This window comes from Melanerpes formicivorus, unplaced genomic scaffold (assembly GCF_026170545.1).
Source record: "Melanerpes formicivorus ecotype bairdi unplaced genomic scaffold, bMelFor1.0.p_v2 SCAF_5, whole genome shotgun sequence".
NCBI lineage: Eukaryota > Metazoa > Chordata > Aves > Piciformes > Picidae > Melanerpes > Melanerpes formicivorus.
In genome coordinates, this window is record NW_027142357.1 from 13,145,124 (window position 1) to 13,172,346 (window position 27,223).

Consider the following 27,223-nt stretch of genomic DNA (forward strand, 5'->3'; position numbering starts at 1 on the left):
TGTAGTTGTGTTCTTCAGGTTTTTAACATTACAGTAAGGAGGAGAATGTTTAAATAAGGCTCTTGGTTCTGTTCTGCCATTAGGTTGGGAGGGAAGTCCTTTCTAATGAGACTGGGCTTTTTTTTCTGATTAGGAGGATTTAACAAAACTTTCTGAGAAGCGAAATCAGGACCTGGGTGTTAGTGATTCCTCAGCTTTGTCACTCCCACAAGCACTACTTGAAGAAAAGAATCAAGAAATTGATCACTTGAATGAACAGATGAAGAAGCTCCAGCATGAGTTAGAGATTACTCTCGAGAATAAAGTAGGAGTCTTTGCTGCATGTTCGTTGTTTGACTTTGAAGGATGCTAACTGTACAGAATTATGCTGTAAATGAAATCTACTTGATAATTCCCTTAGGAAAATAGCCAGTGTTATGAATAGCTGCCAGCTGAAGTGTGCAGTTCTTCCTGTTGTTAAATGTGTGAATTAATGCCTGCGTGATTTGGAAGAAAAATGTAATTTAAACTCTATGTGCAATAGTAATTCTGCATGCATACAGTAATACTCAGACCATATCCTTTTGCCTAGGTTGTGGAAGACCAAAAATCTGAGATTGAAGAACTAAGATCACTTGTTGAGCACCTTCGTGGTGACCAGGAAAGGCTGCGTAAGGACAAAGATGAAGAGGTAGAGCAACTCCATGGGGTAATTGAGAAGCTTCAAAAAGAGCTGGCACAATTTGGACCAGTATGTCATGAAGTTAGTGATAACCAAGAAGATCTCTATCAATTTGCATTGGGAAAGCCAGTGGAAAACCTTCAGAATGAGTTGAGGGGGGGACTTGAAGGTTGTCAGGGTGACACTGATCCAAACAGAAGAAATGCACTGCTGCTTTCCAAAGTGAGAGAACTTCTGGAGGAAGTAGACCTTGTCTCTACTGCTAGAGAAGCTCTGCAGCAGCAGCTGGAAGAGAAGGAATCACAGTTCAACATGGAAGTGGAAATTTTGGAGAAAAAATGCCAAAAATTACGAGAGTCATCAGAGCAGTCAGTTGCAGAACTAGCCTCTTTGAGAATACAGTACAATGTACTTCAGGAGGAGTACAGCCTTCTCCAAACACGTTTTTCTCAGAGAGAGGTTGAAGCAAGGCTGACTTCTTCTCGAATTCAAGAACTTGAAGATACTGTGAGAGAAAGAGATGCACATATTCTGGAGAAAGATGTGCAAATGAAGACAATGGCAGATCAAAGAGAATCTGATGCAGCCAAGTTGCAGTATTTAACAGAAAAGACAGCAGAGCTGCAAAACAAGTTGGAAAAGAGAGATGCAAGTCAGGCTCAAGATGTTTGTAATCTTCAATTAGAAGTTTCTGAACTTGGTTCCCAGGTTCAGGCACTGAAACAGAAAGAAGTAGCATATCAGAGAGAAATCAATGAACTGCAAGGTAACACTGCAAAGCTGAAAGGTCACATTGAGGCATATGTGAAAGAGCTTGAAGCCTTACGATTGGAAAGAGGAGAACTTACCTCACAACTTGAGTCGTACAAGCCAAAGGAGCAATTGGGTTGTGGAGAGAACAATCCTCTCAAGTCTTTAAACCAGAGAGAAAGAAATCATGAAGTCCTTCAGAAAGGAATGGAGGAACTGGAAGAAATGGAAGCAAATGTTGATCAGTCATTTAGAGTACCAGCTTCCCCTACTAAAAAAATGGTATGTGGTTTAGATTTTAACAGCATTATCTACTTTTTAAAATAATCCCATTTATATGTGTTCTATAAAGCCTTATAATTTATCTTTTTTAGTGCTGTAAGAAAGGGTGAGGATAAATATTGTGGCATAAAAATGGCTGTGGTGAGTTAGTCCTGTGCGTGACATTGCTGTGAAAGCACATTAAAGAAAGGGCAAAATGCTGCACAGGCAGTGAGGACTGAGATGAGGAGGAAGGTGTGAGGAAGAGACCATGCTAGAGCAGATATCTACTGCAGGGAAGGAGATGGAGGAATTTGGAATGAAGGAGCAAAATTGAGCCTGGGGAGAAAAGGATGGAGAGGGGGGAATCTCTTTCAGTGTTTGTCCTTTGTTTCTTGCCATTCAACTCTATTCTAAAGGAAATATATTTATTTTCACCAAGCCAAGTGTGTTTTGCCCAAGTGAGTATCTGGCATATGAAATAAAGTGTCTGATCATTTTTACATAAAACTGGAGAATAATAGATGCAACTATTATATTTGAGAAGACCTTTTAAAATGTGTGGATTTCAGTTGTAAAATCAATGGTATTTAATATGTGTTATTTTGTGTTGTTTGACTTGACTCACAATATAAATTCAAAAACTCAGGTTAAGAAATCACAAGAAAATATCTTACCTCAGGAATTGGACATGATCAGCAAGGAGGAGCAAGACTTGAAAAAGCATTGCCAGCAAATGTTGGAAATTCCTCAGATTTCTGAATCTTCAAAAGACAATTTAAACACAGAGAAAGACACTTCAGAAGACTTCCAGAATTTCATTGCAAATATGGCTTCGTGGGGCTCACCTGAGATTGTGAGAAAGCAAGATATAAGCATGGAGCTACGACCAGTGCTTCACCTGACACCCTTTTCAGAAGTTGAAAGCACAGATCTTGAAGTGATGCACACCAGGTCATCTGGGCATGAAGATAATTCTCTATTCCTGGGATATTCTAACTTGTATGAAAATGGCAGTGAGGAAGCAACAGTGGTAGTGGATAGAAAATCCCCAACTTTCTCTGAAAGCACCTACTCTGTTGATGATGACCAAGATATGGAGAAGATTTTGGTAAGTTATATTTCATGTTTGATTTCATTTTAATTACACAAGACTGCTCAGCTCTGTCCCTGGAGATCATTGTTGGACAATTCCCTGCAAACAGTAGAAACTTGCATGCCATGACCAGTAGGTCCAGTAACATTATAGATGTACAATTGTTAGTTCCTCTCTCACTGTCAGACAGTACAGCAAATTCTGACCTGTACTAAAATGCTGTTTACCACTGCTTTTAGAAATTGAAAATAGTCTTCTAAGGCCTAAAATGGAGCAATAAGCTGCTTACATCAGGCTATGTGTCCTGCACATCTCTACGCTGCTGATGTGGCTTCAGTAAAAATATGACTATTACAGAATCACAGAATACATCTGGTTAGAAGAGACTTCAATGATCATCCAGTCCAGCCTTTGACCTGGCACTGCAGGGTCAACACATAACTATGTTCCTAAGCATCAGGTCCACATGCCACTTGAACATCTCCAGGGATGGTGACTCCACCGCTGCCCTGGGCAGACCATTCCAATGTTTCACAACACTTTCAGTGAATAAATATTTCCTAATATCCAGCCTGAACCTGCCCCAGCACATCTTGAAACCTTTAGTCCTGTCACTTGGCACCAAGGAGAAGAGGCTGCCCTCTTCCTCTCTCCAGCCTCCTTTCAGGTAGTTGCAGAGAGCAATGGGGTCTCCCCTTGCTCTTGTGCTCTCCTAGGGGGCTTCCAGTCCTGGCACTGTAGCAGTAATGCTACATGGAAATAACATACATATGATAATACTTCACGTGCAAGTAATTGAGCCAAAATCTGCAAAATCTTTTTCCTGCCACAGTACTCAATTTACTGTAACAGTTTTCCACTTAAGAATATCTTTGATTGAGTATTAGAAGAGACTGGTCCAAAATTGGGTAGTTGGGTTTTTTCTAATGGAATGTTTTTTTACAAAATCTGTATCAGTGTCATTTCACAGGAAGATAGGAGCCTGTACTTCAGAAAATTATTCTTTGGCTGCAATATTTGTGCGTTGCTTTTGAAGGACAACTAATTACAAATATGTATCTGTTTTTTTAAGAAAGAGGGGTGGTGGGAAATGAGGTGGAATGGGTTCTAAAGAGCGCCAGTGTTGCATTCATTGTGGTACTTGCCATCTCTGGCACTGTGCTTAAGTAGGCATTCACTAAAATCTGCACTAGTAACAAAGTTGCTATAAATGCAGGAGGCTGTACAGCTGGATTCAGAAAACTAAATTAATGCAAAAAATTATTTCCAAGCAGATGAGAGAAGCTGATAATCTCACTTTAACCCCTTCTGATTTACAAGATGATGCAAGATCAAGAGCATCTGCTGTGGATGTGATGAGTGATGGATATAGCAGCAGTAAGTTTAACTTTGCAGATTCCTTTCACCTCTTGTTAACCTCAGTATAAAAATATCATAAACGTTTCCTTTCTCCTGTTTTCTTCTACTGGAGATTTTTTGCTTGAAAACTATGCCTTTTTCAGATGTTCTTTGTTTAGAAAGACTTGTATATTTGTGCTAGTGGAAATCTGGTTTTACCTTTTCAGCTTTATATACTGAAAGGGAGGATGGGGTTTTAGTGAGTCCTGACAGCTACAACACTATCCTTATTTCCCTGGTGGCAAAGGCAACTTACAATATTTTTACTGAAGTTAGTTGAGATTATCACAGTCACAGAAGCATTCAGGTTGGAAAAGACCCTCAGGATCACCAAGTCCAACTGATAGCCCTACTCTACAAGGTTCACCCCTAAACCATATTCCCAAGCGCCATATCCGAATGACCTTTAAATACATCCAGAGTTGGTGGCTCAGCCACCTCCCTGGGCAGCCCATTCCAATGCCTGACCACTCTTTCTGTGTAAAAAATTTTCATAATGTCCAATCTTAACCAACTAACTTCAGCTGACCTTGCATTCATACTAGCAGAGGAAAGAAATGTGGTTGTTTTGCAAGCAGTAATGCTGGTTTCAAGTTATTTTCATCTTTGTAACACTTGTGGGGCTGGGGGGCTGTCTTTTTCTTCAGATACCAGCTCAAATTTGGCAGCTAAACTAAAGAAAGAGCTACAAACATCAGACCACCTAGACACTAGTTTCATGGCTTATCTGCAGTACTGTGGAATGTTTCCAGATATTGTGGAATCAATGAGAGAAAAGGAAATACTTTCACCACAGCTGAAGGTAATATATGATTAATATAAGTATACCAGAAAATTAAAACTGAAACAGTGAAAATGAAATGCCAGTATAAAATGGTGTTAGCTTCTACTTTTACACTGTAATCTGTTCTGTAAAGATTTAAACTTTTGCCTTCCTCATGTGACAAATTTACTGACACTTGTCTTGCTTGTACTTGCTAGAACTGAAATCAAGTTTTGCTAGGACAGCACTGGCTATGTTCCAAAATGTGGTGGTGCAAGGGCCAATTGATCGAACTTAGGGGTTTGCCTTGGATTCTGCCTGGGCAGAAAGCTTTTCATAACAAGCATAGCTAGCTGACATCATGTTCCCCTGCCTATTCTCATAATTCAGATATGATGGAGAGCTGTGGAAACACCAGTGAGAGGTGTGGAGGGATCATTCAGAGTAAGTTCAAGGAGCATAAAGAATATGCAGAAGACTGAGCAGTGATTGCTTATACTAGTCAATAAGGCAAGTTTAAGAAAATACATGCCTGGAACTCTTTGGTTTAGTTCTGTGGCTGAATGAGCTCTCAGGCACTTCAGGAATTACATCTGGAGAAAGGGAGAAATTCTGTGCTCCAAATCATCTTATCTGTGAGGCTAGTGAGAGTGAGGGATGGTGTGTGTGTGTATATGTGTATATATATATAAATATATATATACATACACTGTTTTGCTTGGGTGTCAGGTAATTATAGGACTAGGGGGAATGGAAAAAAAATAGAAATAGGTAGATTCAGATTGGATGTTAGGAAGAAGTTTTTCACCATGAGGGTGTTGAGACACTGGGACAGGTTGCACAAAGAGGTGGTAGAAGCCCCATCCCTGGAGGTTTCTAAGGCCAGGCTGGATGTGGCTCTGGGCAGCCTGATCTAATGTGAGGTGTCCCTGCCCATGGCAGGGGTGTTGGAGCTAGATGATCCTTGAGGTCCCTTCCAACCCTAACAATTCTATGATTCTATGAAGGGGCTGAGAGCAGTTTTGGGTGGACATGAGCTGACAATGTGCACTCACAGTCTGAAAAGCCAATTGCATCCTAATCTGCATCAAAAAGTGTGGCCAGGGAGCTTGGGCTAGATGATCTTTAAAGGACCCTTCCAACCCAAACCATTCTGTGATTATGTATCTAAAAAGTTAATAATTTTCAAAGAGCATGATTTCATAAATTTTGTGGAAGGACTTAATCTTATCTTCAACAGAGGGTTTTTATTTAGTTTCTGTTATGGCTCATCAGTCTAGACTTCACTGGCTGTGAGATCTGAATGGATATTCCAGTACTGAATGTTGAGTTTGAACACTTTAGTATCTTTCTCTTGTTAAAGTTTATGAAAGGTTTTCATTATTTAATGTTGGCTCTTGAAATAATCACTATTTTGATTCCGGTGAAAGAAAAGCAACTCTAAGCAACTCATTCAAAAAGTACAAAGGGGAAAAAAAAAATCAAGAGTTAAAGAAAATTGCTCTATGTTGTTGTTGTTAAAGTGAGTAGCAGTGAGGAACAATTCCACACCAAGGCTGGGCTATTTCCAATGAGCCGTATGTGGAAGAGGACTTAAATCTCTAGTGAACTTCCTTGAAAAGAGACCAGGAAACATCTGTGCATGATGTAATAGTTTATAAACAGGGAATTTATTTAGAAGAGATTATTTTGCTTAACAATGTCAAAGGAAACAATTTCTACTGTGTAAATTGTTAAGCATGATATTTTAGGGTATGTTACTTATACGTAATCTGCTAAATTAAGCCAAGGCTGTCTAAATACATAATTCACTTTTCTAGCATCACTGGGGTTTAGTAACATGGCTTCTGACTTGATATAATTTAATTTATTCCCAGGAAAGTTAGCTAAATAGTTCAGAAACAACAAACACCAAGTACATTTCCTTGGCTTAACTGTGTATTAGTGTGCTGATGCACGCAGCAGTGAGGTGCACTGACAGACTTTGATATTTGTACTTGAGCATTGCGAATGCAGCATTTAGGAACGTAGTGGCCGCTATACTTACCTCAGGTGTTAGGAGATAAAAATTCCCTGGTAACTCTTGGCTCTTGTGTGTGTGTACTCTTAGTTTATTAAGCATACCAAATAGCTGGACAGACCTGTGTGCCTTTAGCTGTATCACAGCCTCAGACAGCTTTCTTGGTTTTGTTGTCTAGTGCTCTCCCATCCCACTCTTACACCATTAGCATGCCAATGCCTGTTTCTTAATGTTGTGCATTACTGGTTTTTTTTCCTTCTCAGACTGTGCTGACGATGGTGTATGAGGAAAGCCGCAAAATACTGGCTTTATCAGAACGTCCCTTTGGTTTTAGGGAGCTGAAAAATGTCCATCAGACCAGAATGGTGATGGAGGGATGGCGGAAGGAGGGCTTAGCATTGCTGGATGCTATACAGTCATTGAAAGACTACCTTAGCAAGGTGGCAGATAGAGGAGACAAGGTAAGAAAATAAAAATATCTTTGAAAATACACATTTCTTGATGTCTGTAGAAACGAATTTAACTATTGTGTGGCGGCACATGTATGTATGAGGAGCAAGGGACTCTTTCTGAGATTTGAACAGGCCTCTTCACCTTTGGTCAACTCAGATTAACACATAGGTGTACTCTTACACAGCAATGGTATGAAAAGCAGTGGCTTAGAGACTGAGAAAGATGCCATCTAAAAGCCCATGAATTATTTTTAACAGGAATTTTCAGGTACTGCAGCTGACTGGAGAGGAGAACTTCTGCAAGCAGTACAGAGAGTGTTTGAGAAGGAGAGAAGTGTGTTGCAAATTGACTTGAAGTCTCACTTCTCCAGTCATGGGTCTGGTGATGAAAGTTCATTAATGGAAAAACTGGAGCATGTCATAAAACAACAAGTAAGAAAACCTTGCAAAATATTATGCTCATAAGTTATTTATTTTATTCTCTCTGCGTGCGATCAGTGGGTTTTTATAGTCTGTTTTGATAGCATTTTTCTCAGACATTGTGTATTGCATTGCAAAGCAAACTGAGCATTTCAGCTGGCTTCCAGAAAGATTGTGATAGTGAGGCGGAAATATTTGATAAAAGAGGACTAGGGCAAGAATTCATCTAGAGCTTCACAGACTTCACTTGAAAATGTATCGAACTAATGCTGAATCTGTTTGGGACTTCTTTGATGATGATATCTACTATTTAGGTTCAGAGCAGATAGTTTGTAGTAACTATTACGTGTAAACAATCATTACTATATGGAAGCTAGTGAAGCAAGGGATTTTTTTGATACTGTTGCATTTATTGAAGGATCAGTTTGGTAAGAGATTAATTCCCTTGTGTTCTAGCTGGTCCTCAGAGGTTAGAGGAGCTAGGGGTGGCTGGACTTACCAGCATTGAATTCTGGATCCCCTCCAAATGAAATATAAAATTGGGGTAATAGTTATACCTCATTATCTACTGTTGTGCAGAGTGTGTGAGAGAGGCTGTGGCCAAGCCATCATTCCTGGTGGTCAACTATTGTTTCTTTATCATCTGCACAAAACATTTCTTATTCTTGGTGTAGCTACTCTGGTCAGGAGTAATGAAGGTGATGAAGGTGATAAGCAAAAGAATGGAATGGTGGCCTTGACCTTGAACCGCCATTCTCCCTGGTAACATGGCAACATATAGCACCACTCAGTATGTCTCTTCTGGTCACCATGTCTTTATTGGCAGCATTGAGCTCTGTAATTTTCTACTGTTTTGTGCTTCCATCAATTAACGAATATTAATATTTTTCATTAGGCTTCATAGAAGCTTGAACTTAGTCATCTGAAGTTGCCCTCTTACAAAACTTGTACTGCAAGGGTTTCTCTAGGGTTTAGCATTGTAGAAAATACAGGAATAGCCTTGCAGATTTAATAGGACTTTGTTTTCAGGAGGAACAGAAGCAGATGGTTGTAGAGCACCTTTTCTCCTCAGACCGGAATAGCTTGCTCTCTGAAATACAGGACCTCCGAGCTCAGTTACGCTTGACACATCTGCAGAACCAAGAGAAGCTACAGCAGTTACAGGAAACCCTTACCAATGTGGAAGATCATGGGAGCAAGCAAGAACACCACCTTCGGAGAAAAGGTAGTAATCACCAAGTTCTTGTTACTTACTAAGTCACTTCTTTCCTTTTTTTTTTTTTTTTTTTCATAGAAGATAAAAAGCCGAAGGAAGATTATTTTACAAAGAAGTAGATGCTACACAATTCTTGAGTTGTACTAATGCACTCAGGTTTCCTATGATTTTAGCAGAGGAAGAAATTCTTTCTAATACCAGTAGCAGAGAAGAATCTGTGAAAAGCAAAGAGGAGCTTTAATACAACCCAAAGCAACAGAACTCAAGGACAGCTGTCAAATATTGTACCCATGTAGAAAACCCATCAGGGACAGTAAAGTACTCTTGTTGGTTTTCAGGAAATTCTTTGTGTGTGTATGTATATATATGTTTGCTGGTACATTGATGGGTTTTCTTTATGATGTTTAGAATCCATTAGTGACAGGTAACTTGCAGTAGCTCTTACAGTCTCACCCAGCTTTCAAGTTCTTGCTTTGCCTGGTCTGCTAGCAGTAGAGCTGTAGCTTGCATGTGTTTCTGTCCACTGATTCATCCCATGTTTGAAAAGAAGTGAATATTCCAGACAAGAACACTTCAATACAGATGATTTGTATTTTATTTTTTCCTCCCAATTTGAGCCACTGATTGCATTGCCACGTTTTATGTAATACAAATAACATACCATTTCCTTGTCCTAGTTGAATTATTAGAATATAAGCTTCAGCAGGAAAAATCTATCATAAGTGACCTACACAGCACTATGTCTGAGAAGCAGAAGAGAGCCTCTGAAACATGTGATCTCCTGAATAAAGAAAAATCATCCCTGAAATCAGAGCTTTATGAGAGTAAGCAAGAGAATGAAAGGCTGCAGAAATCCCTAGAGGAGTTTCAGAAGGAAATAAGCCAGTTACGGTGAGAAGTAGATTTGATTATTATTCTTTTAAATTCTTTTTTTTTTAACATTTCCAAAAGAGCTTTATAGCCATTGGATTCACAAATGGCTTAACACTTGGAAACACGAGTTGGAAAACTAACCGCTCACTTTTCATGGGTATTTTAATTTTTCTTTACTAACTGCTTAAATGTATTTATTCTTCAGTTCAGATTTGCACATTTACCTTTTCTGTAGCCTTGGCTCAGAACACTGGAACATGTTGTATGGTTATTTTAGAAGTGAATACACAGATTCTGTAACCCTGGTGTACCCACTTCTGCAGCTTTGTCTTTTGGTTTGCCTGTCACCTTGTGTATGGTTTTTTCCTTTCCCCTCTCTCCCCCTTATTCCTAGTGTATGCCAATGTTCATTCTTCCCTTTCACAGGACTGCAGTTTTGCTCTGCCACGATAGGCAGCTTCTCCCTAAATCTTAGTTGTTGGTAAATAGAGCAATTCTAGCTTTGCTTGCAGAGGGAGGTAAATGTTTTCAGCTGCTAAATATAGCTCTATCTTGAAAACTGGCCTTCTTTAAGAGCAGAGAGCTATGTTGAAGAAACAAAGTAATAGACCAACTCACAAAAAGTAGCCCAAAATGTCTGTTCTGAACACGTAAGTGTTGTTTTGAACTTCGCAGGTCAGAATTGGAAAAAAAAGAAAAGGACTTGACAGCTGCACTTCAAGACTTGCAGAGGGAACAACTGAAGGAAACAGAGCTAAGAGGTTTATTTGAAGAACAACAGCTTCAGCATAAGAAAGCAGAAGATGAGAAGACAATGGCCTTGGAGGTAATGGTCTACATCTCAGTGCTACATTTCACTTAGTATATCAAGTTACCTAACAGGCTGGTTTTGCAGTATTTTTCTCTATCTGGTGGTTTTAACTATTAAAAAACAAAACAAAACCAAACAAAGAAACAAAAAACCACACCAAACAAACTCAAAAAACCCCCACACCAAACAACAAAAAAAAACCCCAACAAACTTCTACTGAATGTGCATGGTGTTTATGTTGTTTTCCCGGAATTAAAGCTTTCAGTTGCCCTCCTTGAACTTCTCTCTCCCTCCCCACCCCCACCCCCTTCTTTTTTTCTCCCTTTTCATATTCTCTTGGTGTTTTTGGAGCTTTTGAAACAAAGAAATTACACTTGGTAGCCAGTGCACCTTTTAACCAGCTTTGTACTGCCCCATGCTGTGCAAGTGAAGACAGATTCCACAGGCATATACTTGGCTTCTTTGCCCAGTGTGTAAAAATGAATTCACACACAGAGTTGAGAGACTTGTTTTATTCCAGTTTTGCACAGAAAAGGATGCAGGGGATAATTCAGGAAGCTTGCCTGCCTTTTCAGAAATACACCAGGTATTATATACTAAATTACAAAAAGGAAGAAATTACAGCAAAGCAAATGATGGGTTAGCCACTGTCACACCCAGCTGTACATACTAAAATAGAAATTTGCCATTCTCTTCAATCTTCAGACATCTGCTGTCCTTGTTTGGGAATAGTTCAGCCTACCAAGTTTTGAGATTTTTACTTGCACAGCAGGGCATGGTGCTCATGTCCTCTGTCTGTTTTAAAAAAGACGGCTCGTGCAGGGAAGGCAGGGACCATCTTAGCCAGGGCACAGAGAAAAGTACATTGCCCCAGCTGTAATGGTGCAGCAGACAGAACCATTCACAGCTTACATTGCTTGGGTCTTGCATTCTGAAATAGTCTCTTGAAGCCCTACTATGAAAGCTGATGCCATTTAGCATTTGCCCTGGCTTTCTATAAGATCATAGGAGAAGTAGCACTGGAAGGGTAAGACAAAAGCCCCTGCTAGGAGGATGGCAATGCTAGTGCTGACTGCCTGCCAGTGCCCCAGGACTGCTCCTTCAGTCACTTCCTTTCCTCCTGAAAAAAGGCTGGCTCCCAGAATGGACCTAGAGATTGATTATTTTTATCAGCCTCTGTTGTGTGCTTGAAACAGGCTGTAAAATCCAGAGGTTCTTTTTAAATCAAGATGGGTTATTTCTGATTCAGATGTCACTTATTAAGATGACTGAGAGGTATAGTGAATAGTGATTTCCTAATGAGAGTCTTACTATTTGGAGAAAAAAAAAATAATAATCCACTGTAAGATATTTTAACATGACAGTTTTTGTTTTTGTAACTTGCTGTCACATTGCTAACAAGTGTGCTTCTGGCGCTTGAGGTTAGGCTTTTTAATACCTGACCTACTCTAGTTCAGTCTTGAATTTCTTCCTGGATAAAATAGGAAGTTGAAAATTGCTGGGTGCCTGTCTGCCTCACAAATGAGTGTTTCTGCTGGAATATTAATATGTGCTTTCCCATTTTGAACAGGAGCTCCAGGCTGCCTTGGAGTTGCAGTTGGTGCAGAACAGCCAGCTGGCCGTGTCCCTAGAGCATGAGCAAACAGTCAATGGCAATCTCTGCAAGGAACTCCAGATTGAGCACTCGCGCTGTGAGGCGTTGCTGTCCCAAGAACAGACCAAACTGTTGGAGCTACAGAAAGATTTGGATGCTGAGAAAAATCGTTCTTTGGAGCTTCTGAATTCCTTGAATCATGAACGTGTTTTGACAGAACAGTTGAGCATGCGAGTGAAAGAAGGTGCTTCTTATCAGCACAGGGAGTCACTGCTGGAACAGGCTTTTGTTCGAGAGCTGCAAGCCCAGCTGGAAGAAGAGAGGTCTCGAACTGTGGAGCTAGCTGCAGTTATTGAGAAAATGAATCAGAAGGCCATTTGTTCCAAAAGGCAACTAGAGGCCGAAGTACAGATGTGCTGTGAAGAAACCCAGAAGGAGAGAGAGATCAGTGACAAATTGCGTGCTACACTGGAATCTCTTCAGGGTCAAAAGCACGAGGTAATCTGCTCCTTAGAAACCCAAAAGGAAAGAGAGAAGAAGCTGAATGCTGACTTGGAACAACTGCAGTCCCTCTTCAAGATGATGAAAGAGCAAGATAAAAACAAGAAAGAGGAGAGAGAGAGATTGCAAAGACAGCAGCAACAGACAGAGCTAGAGAAACAGAAGGACTGGCAGAGAGATCAGGAGAGACTGGTGAGAATGCCTGTGGAAGCCTTGCCTTATATTGAAATAGCCACAGACTGGGATTTAACCCTGTGGATGGTGTTCTTCAATGGAAATGTTTATTTTCCTTAAACAAAGCATTACGGAAAATGCATTAGATGAGCTCTTTTCCCACATTTCTCAAACACAGCTGTTTTCAGGGTTTTGTGGTTGGGTTTACTGTTGACAGAAGTTGATTTTTACCTCTTTACCTACACTGGGAACTGCCAGCTGTTAACAGATGATGAAGAATATGGCTTAAACACAGAGTGGAACTAAACTAGTTCCTTGTCCTCATTTTGAGCTAGGCTTCTGAATCACTTTCACCCTTCTTGTTTATCAGCCCTTCACTTACATTAGAGGAGGAGGGAGGGTTTGCAAGCTATCTGGAGACTTAGTGGTCACCATGTCAGGAAGTGGATGGAGAAAATGCCCAGTCATTGAATGGCTTTCTGGTGGCCCTGGAAGGCACTACTGTAAGACATCCCCCGTAAGCAGTCTGTGAGTTAAGGGACACTGAGATGGATATGCTAGATAGGTGTGATGCTTTTATTTTCAGTCTGTATGTGTGTTTAGATAAAACTCCCATTTGTATGTGAGTATGTACATATGCATGCATATGTGTGCAAGATGCAATTAACTGCTACTTATTCTGTTCAAACAGCAAAACCTGGAACGGCAACATGAGAGGGATGTGCAAAGAATTAAAGAGTTGCAGGAAATGCTGGCAACGTTAGAAAAAAGAGAAAGAAATATCTCATCTCCAAAGCATCAGCAGGAACTGTTGTGTACCTTCAACAAAGATCAAAATGCCAAAGAGGCCACAACAAAAGAAACTGAAAAATCATGTTTGCAGCAGCAGCAGCAACAGCTAGAGAAGATAAGGCAGCAGCTGCTTTTTGTAGCTGTGCGCCTGCATGAGTTCATATATAAAATTCTAGATAAGTGAGTGGTTGTTCACAAAATAGTAGTTTTCTTTCCATCCTGCTTCTGAACTTGTGTAGGTCATGGCTGAGTGCCCTGTGCTGAAGGGAGTGAGTGATTTATCTGCTTGCAAGACTCAACCTTGTATGAATGTATGGTTTTGATTGACTGGCAGGAGGCTCTGCTTATTGTCCTCTCGCTGCAGCCATTCCCTTAAACTTGTGTGCCTGTATTTGAACTAGGTCTGTGATGTGGCCTTGCTTAAAGAGAATAACTCAAGAAAAACCCTATAGGAGAGTTGTTTGGTAGTTTGGCAGCTGCAGCAATGTGACCAGAGAGCAAACGTTAAAAAAGGTTAATCCGCACAACTCATAGCTTAGAATAGTTAACTCTGTTAAGCATGGCAGGGCAATGTTAAGGGCCAGGAATGAGTGGCCAGTAGCAGTAATTTTTTTTGGCAGCAGAGTAAAACACAAGTGATGTTTTAGTGAAGCCTGATTATGTATGATAGAATTTCAGAATGCTATAAAATGCAGACTTCTGAATAAATTCTATGCAGCACTATTTAGAAATTCTACTCTTAACAACACTTGCTGATTTCATAGTGTTTTGTGTGATGAATAGTGCCTAAGTACAGCTTCAGAACTTCAGGATCATCCAGTGGGGAGAAGTATGTTAATATTACTACAAATGAACCTGATACTGAAAAAGTATTTCTGTTTAACAGAACAGTTAATGATTGGTCTGCATCGAATGATGAAGCTGTAGCGTCTTTACTGCAGACAGTGAAGGAACTAAAATCAGATCTGTTGTCTCCTCCTGCATCTTGGGTAAGGAATAGAGCACATGTGTTGATTATCAGTGAGTTCAGTATTCTTCAGGTTGCAGTGCACATGCAAGTTAACTTGATTGTTGCTTTTTTCCCCTCCTCATTTTTTTTTTTTTTTTTTTGTAAAACATGAGAAGAATAATGTTTTGCCTTGGAGCAAAAAAAAAAAGAGGATGTACTCTTGTACTCACACTGTCATTATATTAACATAATTTAGCATCAGACTCTTGCTTTTTTGTTGTACGGCAGAGACTGCTTCTGACAGCATTTTTAACCTGGATATGCAATATGTCCACGGACATGAAACCCTGGGATATGTTGCTGCTCCTTCTGTATGCATCCAGAAACACTTGTTTTCCAGGAAAATGCCAAGTAATTTTCAAGAAGTGCAATAGAGTTTTGGCATCTCAGAGGAGGTGTTTTGACTGATGTTTGCAGTATTGCAAATGTTTTATGCAAGCTTAGTGATTATTAAATTCTGAGCTCAGGTCTATTGATACAAAATAAATCCTACAAACATAGCTTAAATTCCATCTTATTCACCAGGTAGCTTTGCACTATCATTTTTGTCATTCTCTTGTAACAGAGAAAGAGATCTTCAGCCACATTGCCGCCACAGTTTTTTGGATTTGTTTCGTTTTCCCATCCTAATGTTTAATGCCTGGGCTTTTGATTTAATTTGTCCGTAATTATGTTATTTTATTACTCATTTTGAGGTCTTTGGCTTTAGAAGTGCAAAAACCATCACAACTCACTTCCTTTGGGGTTTCATTTTTTTAGGTCAGATCTACAGGTGATACTGACTCTGTTCAAGAACTGGAAAGAGAAGCTTGGCAGCGAGAGAGAAACATTTTGCAAAATGCACTGAAACAGGCTGAATTCCAACTGGCTAAAACTACTGCTGAGACTGAGAACAAACCAGTGCTGGAAACATCCAGTCCCAAGGTAAAATGGTTGTGATAGCCAGGAAATAGTCTGTCTGGAACTTGTTCAGCAAGCAATGAAATAGCCTGTAGTATATCGTTTAAATCTTTTTGGCAATTGGGTTGCTTTAGCTGTTGTTTAGCTGTTGTACAGATTTGCTGTGAGAGAACTGCCACCAGCTCAATATCATAAACCTCTCTGTCCTTGATAGTATTGTTTCTGGGATTGCCTAGGGGCTGTAGAACAGGTAATTACATTTAGTAATTACATTTTAAAAAAAAAAAAATATGATAACCTTGCTGTTGCAGAAGTGCTGTGAAGCATACAGCTCAGACTTGTGGGAATATAAGTATCTGTCAGATGATGGCATTTAACTTCCATTTACTGCTATAATCTTTTTCACTTGCTATTTTAAAAGGTCGGTTATAAGCTGCATATTAAATTAATGGCACTCTCTCCATAGGTACCTCATCAGAAACATTCCTTTTTAACTTCATTTGTATTGGTAACTTTATTGGTTTACTGGTTATAAGAACTTACACCAAAAGTAACCAAGTTCTTTGGTTACTTACTCTTAAATGAGAAGGAGATTCAGATTTCTTTTCTAGGCATGAAAATATCAAACATCCATTATTTTTATTTCACCCCCCAAATTTAAAATACCTTTTTCTCACACCTTAAAGGACTCTTCCAACCTGGATAATTTCTATTCTATTCTATCCTATCCTATCCTATCCTATCCTATCCTCAAGTCAGGTGAGCACTGATCCCAACATGCTTTCTAGTTAATATTTATTTAAAGCAGATGTTATTTTCTTCATTGAAGAGTTAAACTGTTTTCGAGTGTAGAGGATGACGGTTTTTCTTTGAGACATTCAGGAGATTTAAGGCAGATCCAGGCTTGGATGCTTTTCAGCTATGTACAGAATTGTTCCAGCTGCCCTTGTGCCTGTAGTATGGATACTTGACATGAAGGCAACTTGTTTGTGGCTAATGTTTTGCACACCAACATGTCAAATTTTTCTAGTCTAGACGAAACTTTATAGATACACAGAAATTCAGTAGACTTTGTGCAAGCCTCCATGTATGGTGTCCAAGCTGCCAGAGTGTAGTACCACTGTCTTGCACCACAACTGGCCAAGTCAGTGTCTGTTATACAAATCCTTGCTAAAAAGTTCATTTTTACACTGCTTCATACTTCATAATTGTTAAATAGCCTTCTACAGTTTTGTAAAGCAAAATAGGTTTTAGATACCCATGCACAACCCAGTTGTGGGCAATACTGCTGGAAAAAGTGATCATGTTTTCTGAGCTTTCTGTAGGTAAAGTTTAACTAATTAGATTTTTTTTCCCCTTTTATTCTTTCTACAGTTGCAGAGATTGTACAGGAAGTACCTTAGAGCAGAGAGCTTTAGAAAGGCTCTAGTTTATCAGAAGAAATACCTCTTGCTGCTGCTTGGTGGATTTCAGGACTGTGAGCAAGCAACCCTTTCTCTAATATCACGTATGGGAATCTATCCCTCACCTGCAGACCTGCACCCTTCTGGATCACATTCCCGTCCTTTTACCAAATTCAGATGTGCAGTCAGGGCAATCATAGCAGTGTCAAGGTAAAGCAAAAACACTTGCTGTCTCCCATACATGGTCTGTCTTACATTAATATTAAGCAAAAAACTGTCTCCAGAACTAGTTCAAATGTGGCTTCTTGTTGCATTACAGGTAAGATCCCAACATCTGCCCACCTCAGAGCCCCAAGACTTTTACTGCAACTGTTTGACAAAACTATTTGCCTCTTCCAGTGCCCCAATAAGGACTTGCACTGACACAGGTTTAGAAAGTCAAAGTAATTAATAGGCTTACTTTATTGAAGTGACAGATGGAACAGATTTGAGATTGCCCGTGATAAATGCACAAACCGCAAGCCTATGATTCTATGATATGATTGTGTTGACTGGCCTCATCTCTGCTAAATCCAGTCGTTCCCCACAGAGAGGTGTTCCTTCTTGTGGTTTTTATATACCCTAGCCCTGGCTGTCTCTGCCTTCTAGGTGACATTTAGCACGATTTGGATGGAGAGTTGAGTATATGTTTAGTATGTCCACCATTTGGCTCATTATCATACTAAGGAGTGTCAACTTTTTTATTAAAGTTGCAGTTAATTAGGCAAAGGTCTTTGCTCAGCCACTATAGCCTTAAAAATCTGTTTTGAAACTGCATGTTTTGTGGTTTAGCCTTCATTAGCTTTAGTCTAAATTGGGACTTATTCTCACAAGACTCCCTTCTTCAGCTGTTTGGTATGCCAACTTCATAGTTCTTCATTCCCAGGGATGACATAAACTTCTCTTGGTTGTGAGCATCTCAACCTTTGCCCTGAAGTACACTAAATTAACCCGCATTCCTGTTCCATAGTAAGGTTAGACCGTTTTTCCCACATGTTTGCTCTACTTTGGCCAAATGCCTATTTTGGAGCCAGCATAGCAAACTAAAAAGCTGCTTCTGTCTTGTGATACCCAGCTGCAATGTATTTGAGAGTTGGTGCATGACTATTACAAACTGATGTGCTTTCAGGTCTGACCCTTATCTATTTGGAGAGTCTGTCTTGTATAGTCTTGATTCAGAATGTGATCAGTGATTGTTTTCCTCTCTTGAATCCAGTAGCCTGTGTTTCATTGGGTATGATTCTGGCATACTCTGTTGCTTGCTATCACACGGATTTTGTTAGCTGTGCTTGGGACAATATGTCATCTCATAATGGCTTTTGAATCCATTTAATGAAAAAAACAAACCAGTTTTAAATGTAATAGATGGTTACTTCTCAGCAATTTCCTTGTCTAGTAAAAATAATTTCTAGCAAGTGTAAGACTTTGAGGAGATGGCACAGGATGTTTTTAGGCTGCTGTCTTTGACGTGGATGTTATAATGATAGCAATATCAAAGGACATACAAAGATTGACCTTCAAACTACTCCTCTGAGGCAGGAAGAGCTGCCACAGAATTCCCTGGAGATTAGGGACAGGGTGGAGGAGGAGTGCCAAAATGAGCAAACCTTTCCAACAGTTCAAGGATTGTTGCAGGGTCAAATGGGTTAAGCCTTCATTCTGAAAACTGAAATTGAAGAATTCTTTCTTCATTTCTTTCAAGGATTGTTACATGTTGTTTAATAGGTTGCATGTCAACAAAAAGTTTAATAGTAAAAGCCAGTGTATTTTTGCTTATTAATGATTCTGCAAATTCATTTTCTTACTAAGGTTAAAGTTTTTGGTGAAAAAGTGGAACAAAGTGAGCAGGAAGAACATACAGGGTGAAACCATTTCTCACAGCATAGGAGGTAATACAGGTAAGCGTTTTGGTCAAGTGTGTTGTTTTAATCCTAAGTATTCTCCTTAGTGATGGGTTTCATTTAAAAAGACACACACACACCTATCCCAAAATAACCACAGAAGTAGCAAAATCTGTTTATTAATACAAATGTGTTTGTCCCTTTCCTGAACACATTGATAATCAGTTTATAAGGACACTGTAAGAAGCTGGAATTGCAAATGTTCGGAATTCATAATTTACAACAATAGTGAGCTTCTCCTCTTCTTTTATTGCAACTGCTGAAGCGGTGAAACTGAGCCCTGTGTTCATAAAACTTGTTAGAGAATTATGTTTGGTACAGTTTGAAGCTACTTGTAATAGAAATCACTGCTCAGCTTATTAATAAAGCCCTCACCAAACTGAACGGGGGAAAAAAAAAGGATCTCTTCCTGTCTCTGCTGCCTCTGAAGCTGGAGTGTGTGAGTCAACAGTAAAATTCAATTAGTGCAAACAAGTACTAAAATTCCTTGGGAAAAAAATGTCGCTTATATCGGAACATCCCCTGTGTGTATATAGCAACAGCTATTGAAAAAGCAAGTCCGGTGGAGAAAGAAGTCAGTGCATATTCTCCATTTGTAGGAAGCAGTTGTTTGACAGAAAAATGTCAAACTTCTCTGATCTGGTTAAAACAAAAAACCACCAAAATAAAAAATGCAGTTATCTGTAGAAAGTCTGGCTTAGCTGCATTTGAAACCAAATATAATTGTATTCTGCTGTAATTCTTGTGGGGTTTATTGGTTATGTTTATGATAGCCTGTTACAAATGGCTCCCAGTGCATATCTTTAAACTGTTTCATATTTAACGCAGCTTCTGGTGCTAGAGCAGAAATTCTGAAAGAGCAGCAGCCCCTAGCTGTTCACATCAGCTCTCCCCCAACCCGGGACACTGGGCTGTGCCACAGAACCAGCTCTGCAAGATTTATGAACCACTCCCCCAGATCCTCTTCCTGCTTACACAACAGGTGAGTCTGCAGTCTTTGTCTCTATTACCCAGATGGACAGTCTTTCATAAAAATGTAACCAGTTACTGAAGGAGGTACCCAAACAAGAAAAGGAATTTGTTTTCTTAGATATAGGAAATGTTTTATTTCTTTCAGGATGTTACAGAAGAAAATTTCTCACTTGCTTTAAGCATGCCTGATGTTCTTGGACTGAAAACATTCCTAGTGGCATTCCCTGTTTAATTTGGGCAGGCTACAGGATTTACAATTCCAATATCTGTTGGACTTCTTTGAGGGGTAATTCTTGTTGCCTTTGCTGTCCAAGTTGGAGATTTATGACAGTGTTGCTTTGTATTGGCTGCCTTCAGACTCCATGCACACACAAACAGTGGGAACTGGAGAACCTGGGGGGAGGGTGTACTGTTGTGGGGGGTTTTTTTGGTGTTTTGTTGTTTGGGTTTTTTTAATGCATTGTGGCCAGTTCTGCACAAATCCAGCTCTGTGCAGATCTGCTAAGAAAGTGCCTGAGCTGCAAGATCTGCACATGGCTTGGAGGAAGGTGGTCTTCGGTCATTACTGACCTTTCCACTCCCAAGCTCTTCTGGGACCCAGAGTAAGCTCGGACATTGATGGGTGTAGTCCATTCCTGGGTGTAGCATCTCTTCTCCCAAGCTACTCCCTGTAAGTGGCATCCTCCTTAATGTCAGGATTTGCAGGAGTTCATGTGGAAGGTGGTTGTTCTCTGTCCCATCAGCATGGGATGTTTTTTGTGCTAAATTAGAAGCTTCAGTTAGCAGGCAAGAATATTCTTCGTGAAGGAAAAGAAAAAAAAAGTAGCAAGAAGTAGATGTGGAGATCTGGAGGTACACAAAGACAGCAGATGCTCCAGATTAATTTAGGCTTTTTTTAACATTACTGACAGATTTGAAGGACAGCATAGTGCTTGTCTCAAAGGATGGGTAGCAAAGCATTTTTGAGAGTTAAGACTTGCAAGCAAAAGACTTAATTCTACCCCACCTTGTTCTTCTGTTGTGGTATGTATCTGGGTCAGACAGAAACAGAACCTGGTAGCTAACCTATCCAGAAAAGCTGTCTGTGTTGTATGGAGCAAGAGTATTCATAAAAATAGACCCTGATTGGTTACTCAGTGCAACTAGGTTAGTGGCAGCTCAAATCTAATGTGGATCCAAGATAGGTTAAAAGATGCTTGCTGCTTCTTTTGTTTCCTGCCAAACCTATGCATGAGGCAGAGATGGATAGGAACTACCTTCTGCTGATGGGAAGGTGTACAGGAAAAGAATCAGTCCTAACTCCAACTAGCAGTATGTTTGCACAGTGTCTCCTCCAAGTGTATTCCTGGTTATATTTGAAATTTGCTGTTAATGTCCAGAAAGGAAACACAGCACACCATCTAGCAAGTCACCTTTTCAACCTTGTCCTTCAAGATAGCATTTCACCTGCTGAACAGCAGAGTACGTGCCTGGACGCAGCAGGTTCCTCTTTGGTCCTTCTCCTCAGAACTGCTTCTTTTCTCACTTGGCATTTGGACTTGCCTCTGACTGTAGCTTTCTTACCTGAGGGACTTTATGTGACATATCAGTGGCATATACATAGATACTCTTTTATCAAAGCATCCTTTCTGTGGGCTCTGTATACAAAGCTGCCTGGTCTGTATTGTCTTATGTGTAGTTTTTTGTTGAGGTGGTTTTTACTGTTGTTCTAGTTTGCTTTTCACTGAATTACTGCCTATATGTATGTTACTTTATTATATTCATTTGAGAGTACAGCATAAAAAGAAAAAATTATTTGTTTTCATTTTAAGATTGCATCCATCCACAAGTTCAGCTTCAGAAAAGTCACTTGTGTCTACTCAGGATCCTGAACGATCGCTAACGGAATACATTCATCGCTTAGAGGTTATCCAGCAAAGACTTGGGGGTTTGCAACTAGGTAAGAACAACCTTAGTACCCCTCACAGCTGTCACCTGTCTGGACTGCTCTTTGCAAGGTTCTTCCTGTATATTACTTATAACACTTAAAGCATGTAAAGAGCATCATTTTAATAAATAAATTTGGGGGGGGGAAGAAAAAAGTCTCTGAAATGAAACCTTTTTGTGAGTCATATCTAAAACGAGTCCAAGTGTGGCATTTCTCAAAATGAGTTCTTAGGCTGAATAATTTCATGTGCTTTCCCCCCCACTCCCACTGTTACCAAGTCTAAATAAGTAAGTGTTGCAGTTTAAATGAGGTTGTGTATAGAGTTAATTTGCTTTAAAGTCAAAGAGGACCATTGTAATAGCTGAACAGGGCTTTCTCTGTGGCACAAACTACATTTCCAGCTTTTATTGTTTCCTTATATTCCATAGCAGATTAAAATAATCTGTAATTGAAGGATGATGAAAACATCCATATAGTTCTAAGACTGAATGAAAAGCACACAAAGGATTCTAGTGGCACTTGTCTTTTGCTATGTAAAAACCTCCCACCTAGCTTCTAGACTGAATTTACTTAATTTTTTAGTCACTTTTGTTCCATCTTAGTCATATCATAGGAATTCTTTGTCCCAAGGAAGAACTTCCAAACCGTTACCACGTCATCTCAAATTATCTCTTACCTACATGTAATTAGATGTGTTTTCCTATGTTTTGTTATTTTTGAGACTCATGTCTAATCCTTTTCCTGTGTATTTGTATCTCTGGATTGTGAAAACAAAGCTGGACCTCCAGCTGCAGTGGTTTGTGCTGGACCAAATACAAGGATAACTTGTTCATTGTTTTCACATGTAACTGTCATGTTGCAGGGGCAGCCCCCTGCTCCCTACCTTCCCCACTGCAGGGCAGCAACATAAATAGCAACAGGGTACTTAAAATATCCAGGAACATGCACACAGACCCTGCACACACAGTCTGTGCCATGGCTATGCCAGGGGATGTAATGTTCCTGCACACCAATCCCAGCAGGTGGCCAGGACAGGGCACCTGCATTAGTTCAAATCACTGATAAGGATGGAGTTGTGATGACCGTGGTCCACATCAGGGTGTAACATAGAGGTTCATCCCAGGCCACAGGGAAGTACAAAATGCCAGTGCTGCTTCCTGTGTAGAGACTCCCAAGGAGCAAGCTGACAGCTATTCCTCCAGTGTCTTTGAAGCATCTTCCCCAAAGTTTGCTTCACCCATCAAGGCTGTGTTGCTAGTTCCCTAGTTGGAGTTAATATGAGCCACCAGATTAGATAATGACATGGATGTTTTCATCCAACTTTTATTTACTATTGCTGATTCCTTCCCCATGTTACTTCTGGCTGCCTGAATCTCCCCACCTCCAGCTTCATTCCATTCCCCCTAGTCCTGTCACTACCTGAGATCCTGAGAAGTCCTTCCCCAGCCTTCCTGTAGGCCCCCTTCAGATACTGGAAGGCCACAATTAGGTCACCTGGGAGCCTTCTCTTCTCCAGACCGAACAGCCCCAACTCCTTCAGTCTGTCCTCATAGTAGAGGTGCTCCAGCCCTCTGATCTATGGGTCTCTTAAAGTCTCCCCACCATTTATAAAAGGCATTATTTTGTGACTACTGAATCTACTGCTGAGAAACAATGATTCTGAATTTAACTTCTGAGGAACTTTTTTTTTTTTATGATTACATTGCCTTTTTTGAGTTGATGTAATTAAAGTTTAAAAATAATAACATAAAAGGGCTAACTTTGCTTACAATCCTGGATTTGCAAATATCACTGAAGTCCACAGCTACAGTGACACTTCCATATGGAACGTTGACATTTGTTCTCAGCAGGATTTTATCTAGAACTCCCGATACCATAACTTTGTTGGGTTTGTGTTTTGTTTTGTTTCCCAAATACTGCAGTTGTTTATGGCAGATATAGATAAACACAGTTCAAAATTGAAACCTGACAGCATTTATAGAAATGAGGTCTTTTGCTTTATGCTAAGTGTGGAATAAGTATTCTACAATAGGGACACCACTAAGAGCAATTTTGTGGAATGTGCATGTAATTTTTTTTAAAATTTATTATTTTCTTGTGAGTGGAATGATGATGTCAGTAATTAGAGAACTAACAGTGCTGTGAACAAAATGATTTCCCAGTTTGTAATCAACTTCAGAACATCTGCTCAGTGACAAGACCTTGTCCAGCAACAGAATGCACATTGAATCATTGCAGGAGTGGCAGAATTGATCTGAGCAGCCCTGTTGCCTGTGATGGAGCACTGGCCTTTGTGTGACTGTTTGCCTGGGCTGATGTGTGAGCTCTCAGCCCTTGTTTTGTATTGTTCCTAAGAGCCTCATGCAAATGGTAATTGGTTTCAGGGTAGCTCATATGAAGCACAATGAGGAAATTACATGCTGCTAACTGTACCCTGTTGCTTCGTAACACACACAGTTTTATAATATTCATTTGTTTTATTTACACTTAGGACAAGTTCCAGGCCCACCTCACCAGAGAAGCATGAAAAAGTGATGAGAATGCTTCTGAAGTCTGTACTGCAAACTCTCCAGAGTTACTGCGCCCTTCTGAGCTGGTCCATACTGAATGGAGGCACCTGCAGTGTCTGGTGCAAATGAAAAAAAAAGGGCAGTGCTTTTGCATAAGATTTTTATATGGCTCTTTTTGTTATATTTTAATACTTTAAGAGGAAATTACTTTTCACTAAGGACAATGTTTTATGTTCTCATGTGAAATTACTAAGTCAATAGCAGAAGTGTGCCTGTGTTACTGTATTGTAAGTTGTGAAGAGTCTCTGGTGTTTATTTTTCTATAGTGTATAACTGGATTCCTTGTAAAAAAACCCCCATTATTAAAATGGCATTTTATTAGTGAATTCTTACATTGTATGGTTATTTGTTTCCACCTCACCTATTTACTTTTTCTGCTGGTTCAAAAATTGTTTGGGTTTTAATACTATGCAGGATCATTTAGATTAACAGAACAGTTAAAATACTCTCCCAGATATCAAAGATACATGTAGCCTTTTATGAATTTAGAGTTTGCTCTCTTCTGGTTTTACAATAAATAAGTCCTCTCTCCATCAGGCTTTCTCATCATATTCCAATTCAGTGTCAAGCTCTTCTGTGACTGTTATGCATGTATAATTAATCTGTGCTTGCTTGGGAAGTCAAATTCATGTTAGGTTTTCCTCCAGTGTGGCCTTTATCTATCAGACTGATCTTCCTAGCCTTGAACCTGACTCAGTAACAGAGTCGTCCTTCCAGTTTCCTCTTGTGTTCCCTGTGGTGCACTAGTGCATATGGGGGAACCTGGTCCTTGCCCCTCCCATCACCACAACTGAGCAGAGCTTTGGGGGGGAATTGGTTCCCTGTTCAGCACACGGCATTTCCTGCAGTACAGGATGTCTGCCTTTATGGTGCTGTGGGTATGTCTGTTTTGGTATGTCCCTTCCACCCTGCTCCAAGGGTGAGCAGGTATCTGCTCTCACTGCTGCTGAAACCAGCTGCTAGTGTGCTGGGTTGGAGTTCCTGGTGATTTAAATAAAAGATGCTAGGCCATGTATGAGTAAACCCGTGCTGGAACTAGTGAGATAGAAGGGAACTGGTCTTTGCAGGGAAGCTCCATTAGAAGTAGTTTGGAAAGCGCTGAACTCAGTTGGCTGTACCCTTGCCTGTTCCTCAACCTACCAAAGACTCAGCATAGTGTGAAAAGGAGCTGCTTCTGACACATGGCAAACTGCAGTATTCAATACAGAAATGCTTACATGTTTAGGAACTTTTAAAAAAAAGGGTTCCAAAGTAGATTTGGATTAGACTAGTGTTTATAAATGGGAAAAATAAATCAGAGTCAGTGCAGGGAGGTAGGAATTTGTCTGACATGTAAATAGGTAAGACAGAAGAGAAAGAAGTAAAGCTTACAAGCATTGAATTAGAAGTTTCTAGCACAACTTTTGGTCTGCTGGTATTATATCTCCTGTTTAAACAGGATCCTTTTACTTTAATTTTCCTAATTCAAAACGTTCCTAACTTTTGTTTGACTGCATGCATTTTAAGTAAAAACCCCCTGAACTCTAATTACTTCTTATGTAAGTGAAACTCCTGATTAGAAAACCTACCTCTGCCCAGTATCATGCTGTAGCTACCTTTCAGGGAGGAGAGAAAAGAGATGTCATTCTGGTGGTACACCTGTTTGCAGTCATAATGTATCACTGCAAAAATACTGCAAGTATCATGCTGAATAAGACTTTTTTCCTGGGACACTTACGAGTGGTATTTGTTGTCATGATGTTTTATAGAAACCAAGTGCTTCTTGGGATAACCTAAGATTTAATAACTTCTTTTTCTTTAGAGAAAAAAAAAAACCGGATGTATAAAGCACTGGGAATGTAAAATCTCTACCTTTGAAGCATACATGGTGTTTAATTTTGGAGTATCAACAAAAACCTTTTCTGGAGGCAGATAAGGTTTCTCTCTACAGGATATTTGACAATTGGATATTGACGTTTTTCTGAGATTGATACTGCGATTTAACTGCTTCTGTCAAATATCGGCCTTGGCAAGCCCTTGTTTAGCTGTTAGGTAAGCTACAACTTCGGTGTCTGGCAAAAAAAAAAAAAGTGGCGTGTTGCTCACTCGCATGTGAATGGCACTTCTCATTTTGACTTTGTAAGCGGGAGGGCTATTACACCTTAGGGCCTGTACTGAGAAATGTTGTCAGGTTTCCCATTTTCTGCTGGGAGGAAGAAGTGGGGAGGGAAAGAAAGTACGGTATCGGTATTTTCGGAAAGTGACAAAAGCAGCAGCGGGCAGGTAGAAAGGCAAAGGACAGTAGTTGGATGAGGGAAAGGGCGAGCGGTGCTGACTGTTTCAGAGGCGGCGGGACCTTCCCCAGGCGTTTCCCCCGCCCTCAACAACGGAGAGCGCATGGTGCTAGGGGAGCTCCCGTGGAGCGGGCACCAGGATGCCGCTGCCTCTGGCGGAGCTGGAGACTCCTCAGCGGCGCCGCTGCACACAGCGGGAACCCGCTGGTCAGCCGCTTCCCTCCCGGAAGCCTGCTGGCCCTCCTCCCCGCCGCCAGGGGGCCTGCTTATCCCCCCTCCCCGCCGTGGGGCGGCTGGCGCGAGGCGGCCTGGGAGCGCAGCGCCCCTCCCTCGGCGGCCGTCCCGCCCCTCGCACGGGGCACGCGTCCCTGGCTGCGGCAGCGGCAGCGGCGGCGTCGCGTCTGCTCTCGTCCTGGGGCTGCCGCCGACTCTCCTCCCCCACCTGTC

At 40.5% G+C, this 27,223-nt stretch overlaps 1 protein-coding gene across 14 annotated transcripts in view; it reads left to right on the top strand.

Annotated features, from left to right (window-relative positions):
- Positions 1-24,829, top strand: part of PCNT (pericentrin) — an 87,141-nt gene extending 62,312 nt beyond the window's left edge. For 12 of the 14 annotated variants that reach the window (XM_068138225.1, XM_068138228.1, XM_068138227.1 and 9 more), the window contains 19 exons: positions 134-304; positions 572-1,693; positions 2,322-2,783; positions 4,040-4,145; positions 4,814-4,968; positions 7,213-7,410; positions 7,660-7,833; positions 8,851-9,046; positions 9,715-9,928; positions 10,586-10,736; positions 12,292-13,008; positions 13,682-13,962; positions 14,669-14,771; positions 15,551-15,715; positions 17,066-17,304; positions 18,943-19,031; positions 19,863-20,016; positions 21,818-21,945; positions 24,425-24,829. In XM_068138225.1, coding sequence (XP_067994326.1) covers positions 134-304; positions 572-1,693; positions 2,322-2,783; positions 4,040-4,145; positions 4,814-4,968; positions 7,213-7,410; positions 7,660-7,833; positions 8,851-9,046; positions 9,715-9,928; positions 10,586-10,736; positions 12,292-13,008; positions 13,682-13,962; positions 14,669-14,771; positions 15,551-15,715; positions 17,066-17,304; positions 18,943-19,031; positions 19,863-20,016; positions 21,818-21,945; positions 24,425-24,468 — 4,869 coding nt within the window. In that variant the 3' untranslated portion in view covers positions 24,469-24,829. The remainder of the gene's footprint in view (positions 1-133; positions 305-571; positions 1,694-2,321; positions 2,784-4,039; positions 4,146-4,813; positions 4,969-7,212; positions 7,411-7,659; positions 7,834-8,850; positions 9,047-9,714; positions 9,929-10,585; positions 10,737-12,291; positions 13,009-13,681; positions 13,963-14,668; positions 14,772-15,550; positions 15,716-17,065; positions 17,305-18,942; positions 19,032-19,862; positions 20,017-21,817; positions 21,946-24,424) is intronic. The other 2 variants (XM_068138226.1, XM_068138232.1) reach the window with 2 other exon arrangements.
- Positions 24,830-27,223: the final 2,394 nt, after the last annotated feature.